The sequence below is a fragment of the Acomys minous genome (genome assembly GCF_964271855.1).
Source record: "Acomys minous genome assembly, chromosome: 16".
Taxonomy (NCBI): domain Eukaryota; kingdom Metazoa; phylum Chordata; class Mammalia; order Rodentia; family Muridae; genus Acomys; species Acomys minous.
Window position 1 is genome coordinate 9,297,150 of NC_140498.1, and position 5,854 is coordinate 9,303,003.

General features: G+C 50.8%; 1 protein-coding gene and 1 long non-coding RNA gene across 3 annotated transcripts in view; one reads left to right on the plus strand and one right to left on the minus strand.

The window, feature by feature from the left end:
• LRRC75A (leucine rich repeat containing 75A) overlaps positions 1–1,648 on the plus strand; it is a 43,697-nt gene extending 42,049 nt beyond the window's left edge. For both annotated transcript variants that reach the window (XM_084762780.1, XM_084762781.1), the window contains exon 4: positions 529–1,648. In XM_084762780.1, the coding sequence (XP_084618906.1) occupies positions 529–1,060 (532 nt within the window). In that variant the 3' untranslated portion in view covers positions 1,061–1,648. The remainder of the gene's footprint in view (positions 1–528) is intronic.
• A 317-nt stretch (positions 1,649–1,965) lies between these two features.
• On the minus strand, positions 1,966–4,353 carry LOC311586659. Its single transcript, XR_014775610.1, has 5 exons — positions 3,414–4,353; positions 3,157–3,201; positions 2,714–2,767; positions 2,323–2,403; positions 1,966–2,136 (listed from the first exon to the last, which is right to left on the minus strand). It is a non-coding gene; the product is annotated as an uncharacterized lncRNA (long non-coding RNA).
• Between the last annotated feature and the right edge of the window lie 1,501 nt (positions 4,354–5,854).

Below are 5,854 nucleotides of genomic sequence, written 5' to 3' on the forward strand. Positions count from 1 at the left end.
TCCTCCAGCAGCAAAGGTCCGCACTCATGAAGTAATTAAGTAATAAAATATTAAAAACAATTACGCATGTGCGTGTATGTCTATGTAGTAACATAGAGGCGTGAGTGCAGGCGCCCTCAGAGGCTTGAGCAACAGTTCTCAGCCTGTGGGTTGTAACCCTTTGGGGGGTCGCATATTAGGTATTTACATTATGATTCATAACAGCAGCAAATTACCATTATGAAGTAGCACAGACTGTAATTAACTAGCTAGAGGGCATAGGGTAGGAAACAAAGGAATTAAGAGGAAACTGCAAGGTTATCATGGAAACAGGCTTGGAGAGCTGCTGGAATGGCAGCCTCAAGCCTCATGCTCTGCCCACCTGCTCAGCCTGAAGCAGATGCTGTGGCACCACAAGAAAGAGGATGCCCTAGCTCCTCCATCCTGGCAGGGGAGAGAACTGAGGTCTCAGGTCAGTTACACTGTGGTGATGCTGCCTCCATTAAAGTCCTGCCCTGCTTGCTTTAACCTGCTGTTCCCTTTTTTCAGTCTTAAGGCCCTCCTAGCTGGGAATCCTCCAGACAACATGGTGGATCTGTCAGGCATCCCTCTGACATCCCGTGACCTGGAACGTGTGACCAGCTACCTTCAGCGCTGCGGAGAGCAGGTGGACAGTGTGGAGCTCGGCTTCACGGGCCTCACGGATGACATGGTCCTGCAGCTACTGCCAGCACTCAGTACCCTGCCTCGCCTCACCACACTAGCCCTCAATGGCAACCGGCTGACCAGGGCTCTGCTGAGGGACCTCACTGACACCCTGAAGGACCCCAGCAAATTCCCCAATGTCACATGGATTGACCTGGGCAACAATGTGGACATCTTCTCTTTACCCCAGCCTTTCCTGCTCAGCCTGCGCAAGCGGTCTCCAAAACAGGGTCACCTGCCAACCATCCTGGAGCTGGGTGAGGGGCCAGGTAGTGGGGAAGAGCCTAGGGAAGCTACAAGTCAGCAGGACCCTGGAGGAAGCCCTGTGACACCTGCTGAAGACCATGAAAGTAGGGAGGCTGTCATTCAGACTTGACACGGATATAGGGGTCCTAACCAGGAAGCTCTACTGGATGGTCAAGGAAGGTTAGGGGCTCCTCCCACCAGGATATGCGGATGGGCAGCGGACCCAGCTGCCTGGGATGTCCTCAACCCCAACTGAGTACCTGCCTCAAGGAACTTTTGATGTCTCCATTCAGCTGTTCGCTCAGATTTGTGCGTCTGGACCAAGTGTTCTCCATTGGGGCCAATTAAAATTCAGGTAGATATATCAGACCATTTAAGGGAAAGACCCTTGGAGCATCTACACACCTATTAATTCCCAGGGCCTTCTTGAAGGTGGTTTTGAACATTTAAGTATGGAAAGTCCAGTCCAAGCTACAGACCTACTGTGCAGGGCAGTACTGTGCCTAATTCCCTCACCCAGCTACCTGCTGGGTAGAAGACCCCTTCCTCAGAACTTAGCCCCTGGAGTGGCTTTCCAAGAACCTCAGTTAAGGCCCAGTTTAGAGGGAAAGCTGGGCTCACACCCACCACCATTGTCCCAGCAGCACTCCTAGCCCCGTGAGCAACACCTACAAGACAACTGTTCTGAATTAAGGGATCAGACCTGGTGGACAAATAACCAATTATGGGAAAGGGCAGCCTTACAGGGCCAGCGGGATGTGGGCAAGCTGGGGTCCTTAATCGGTACTTCACAAATGCAGCCAAGGAGATAGGAGTGCGTGTGGGTGCCTTACTTGCTTTGGAATTTTTGCCCAAGTCTTAGGTTGTAAAAGCAGCTTAGACTAACCAGAAGTTTACAGTGCTAAAGATAGACTGCTTAACACCGGACACTCACGTGTACTCTTCAAATACATGTTTAAGGACCAAAGCCAAAGACCACGCTCATTAATGGTTAACTGCACACACTGCTTAATGAATTCACGCAATACACTGGCAATCGATTTTATAAACAAAAGTTTATTAAAAGGTAGGCTCCTGTGGGGTCAGGACTACCAGTGTGCCTGGCCAGAGCCAAGCTGGCAGGCCCATCTTTGGCGTGCTTTCAAGGTTCAAAGAGACTGCTGTCAGGATCTTGAGGTGCTGGCTGGACTCCTCTGGGGATATAGCCTGCAAAGGAACTACATTCAGAATCACTCCTTCCCTGGCCAATGGTATTTTAGCACCTTTAAAGATATCGTCAGAAAACCATAGGGTCACCACTTCCAATCTGCCGGTAATTCCAGCTGTATTTAGGTGATCTCATCATCTGATACCCTTTTCAGAACAATGACAACTGGTACAGGTCAAACGTACCTCCTCCTTTGCTGCTGCGGCCACTGCCAGCACAAGCTGCGCTCCAGCACTCCTTTCTAGAACTTGAGAAAAGGGGCACTCCTAAGATTGCAGAAGCCGGGTGTTATTTCACTTTTTAGACAGCACAGGGGAAATTATTCAAGTTACTAAAATGCAAATTCTGATTAGCCACCTGTCAGGTAGCTCTTGCCAAACCAGCCCAGCTGGGTTCAATCCATGGGTACCATGGTCGCATCTGCTGTCCAGATAACCACATAGGTTTTAAGACCTAAGTTAATGGCTCAATGCCTACAGCACAGGATCAAGTTTGGCTCCCAGCACTCAGTGAACTCACAACCACCTTTTCTAGCCTCCACGGTCAACAGAGACACATCACGAGTTGAAAGCTCACCTCAGGGGAGGCCAAGGCTGCTGACAATCTCCCACTCTGAACGAAATTTCCAACCTGGAGGAGTACAGCGGCTGTTAAACTTCGGACGGAGTCAGATCCTAAACACCAGCAACTGGCGAGGGCTTGACTACAGTCAGCCAACAACAGTTATCGTCAGTTATCGCTTCTGACGGCACTTCCTACAAGCGATCTCATCACAGCAGTCAAGCATTCCATCGCCCCACCCCAACAGGTTAGTTTCAGCCCAGAAAGTGGAGACCCGTCTTAACCACCCCACCTGCTAACAATACAGTACAGTGAGCCATCCCCAGCATAAAGCACGGGCTCAAGTGCAATCCTTACTCTAGGGCTGTGCCTGCAACACACTACTCAGTAACGACACATGTAGAGGGCGACAGACACTGCAACCTTAGCCACACCGCAACGGTTCCCCAAACTCTTACCTCATAGTCGGGTACTGCTCCTACACCACGTCGTCCAGACCGCGTCTGAAAGGTTAAAAAGATACCGATCAAGAGGCAATTCCAACACTCGTGTTCACCACCGAGTCGCCCAGGCTTCAGCGACTGCAGTCAGCTAAATAGGGACGTCGTCAGTTGTCGCTTCGGACGGCACTTCCTATTAGTACTATCATCAGGGCAGTCGACACCCAGCCCACGCGCGGCGCCCCACGACACCAGACCCCTCCGCCCCGACTTACCAGGCTCCCCTAGGTCTGCATGGCGCCCACGGCGGAGCTGGGAGGCCGGATCTGGGCTCAGCATCGCTCCGGCTCGGCTCCACTAGGCTCAGGGCCAGACGCCAAGGAAAGAGAACGAAAGAGCCCATGATGTCCGCAGAGAGAGACCAGCGCGTGCGCGCCCTCCTCTTAAGGTCTCGGAATAGACCACTCCTCATCCGAGGGAGGGTGAGGGCGGCAAAGGCTCACGGGAACTTCCAGCGCGCCTAGTCATAGCCCCGCCTCGCTACCCAGGTGTCCCCCCCGTGCCGTTGAGCGAGTGGTCTCCGCCGCCCTGGGGATTCTGGGTAGCTGGGAGCCCGGCGGGTCCCAGCGCGCCTGCGTGAAGGTTTAAATGCGGATTCGGGCCCGCCACCTCTCTGTGTCGTGATGGATTTCCCCCCGCGGTTTTTCAGTGTTTTGTTAATTCGTGTCGCGTTTCAAAACGTGGGCTCGGACCTGACAGTACAGGCCTGTAATCACAACCACTGCTTAGGCGCCTGAGGCGGGAATTCGAGTCCAGTGTGGGCAATTTAGTGATCCTCTATCTCAAAATAAACAATTTTTAAAAGAAAAAGCGGGCCAAGATTATCTGGTTGGGTGTTGGAAGACATTGGCTGCTCTGAGGCTCACCTGAGATAAAACGCCCGAAACTGCATTCAAAGACAGTAAAGAAACAGCGGCTGCTGCTAAGTGTAATGATTTGGGCCATTCTGCACGGCCGTATTCTTTTAGCATGTCCACGGACCCTTTCTAGACCCTACGCAGACAGCCCTTACCACATTCATTAGAATCAAGAGGAGCTCTTGCTTGATCTATTTCCGTTGCCCTGTGCCTTTTCCACTCGAGATTTTTGCATCGGGCTTCTCTCATGGGCAGTAAAAAAAAACTGCTGATGCTATCTATCCCTTCAGGATCTGAGAATGTTCTGGCTTAAGGGTTGGGAACGTAGCTCAGAAGTGTTTCCCTAGCTAACACGAAGTTCTGAGCTCCATCCTCAGCACCTCAAAACTGGGTATTGTGACAAACTTCCAAGCTTCTCTGGGCATGGTGGCGCACGCCTTTAATCCCAGCACTCAACACTCGGGAGGCAGAGGCAGGGGGATCACTGTGAGTTCGAGGCCAGCCTAGTCTACAGAATGAGTCCAGGACTACAAGAGAAACCCTGTCTCCAAAAACCTTCCAAGTTCTGGGGATGTGGAGGCAGCAGAATCAGAAGTTGAAGGTCATGTGCAGCTACTTAGTCTGAGGACAAGCCTGGGATCCCAGCACTCAGTAGCCTCGAGGAGGGTTCTTGTGAGTGCAAGACCAACTTGGTCTGCAGAATGGAATCCTGTCTCAAAACACCTCAGTGCAGAATCTGATAGAACTATTATATATGGCCGGGCCGAGGTGGCACACGCCTTTAATCCCATCATTTGGGAGGCAGAGGCAGGCAGGTTTCTCTGTGTAGCCATGGCTGTCCTGGACTTCCTTGGTCCTTGGTAGACCAAGCTGGCCTCGGACTCACAGTGATCAGCCTGCCTCTGCCTCCCAAGTGCTGGGATTAAAGGCATGTGCCACAACGCCCAGCTGCAAAAACCATTGTTTTGTTTTGTTTTTCGAGACAGGATCTGCCTTCCTCTGCCTCCTGAGTGCTCAGCCACTGCCACCACTGCCCAGCTTGGAAGTGTAGTTATAGAACATTTGGAAAGTAGGGACCTCAATTGGCAAGTTACAGCAGAGGAGGCATCTCTCGGGTACTACCCTGTGACCTTTTCAGTTTTAGGATTTGTGGAAACTAGTGGTCTGCTAAGAATAGTAGTGTGAGGTTTTCTTTTTTATTTTATTTTTATCTTATTGGGTTTTTGAGACAGGCGTTCTCGGTGTAGCCTTGGCTATCCTGAACTCACTTTGTAGATCCAAAAATTGATCTTGTCCCAGGCAGTGGTGGCACACGCCTTTTTTTTTTAATCTATTTTTAAAATCTATTATTATGTATACAGTGCTCTGCCTGCACATACACCTTCAGGCCAGAAGAGGGCATCAGATTGCATTATAGATGGTTGTAAGCCACCATGTGGTTACTGGGAATTGAACTCAGGACCTCTGGAGGAGTAGTCAGTGCCCTTAACCACTAAGCCATCTCTCCAGCTAGAGTGAGGTTTTCATAGTCACAAGGATGTTAAGTCACAGGAGAGGCAGGGTACGACAGGGCATATGGCCCAAGATAATTTAGCCCTGGCTTGAAAGATAATTTCAAACTTGAGTCATCTGGCCTTGACTCTTTAATGTAGGTGCAGCTCCCCCTTGCCATCCCCTTCCTTCTAGAAGCTTCAAGTCACAGAAACATCTAGCAAATGCCAAGTCAAAGGGTCAAGCCTGGCCCAGGTTGGCACTTAAAGACACATACAAATGCAAGATCCCGGTAACTTTTTCAAATA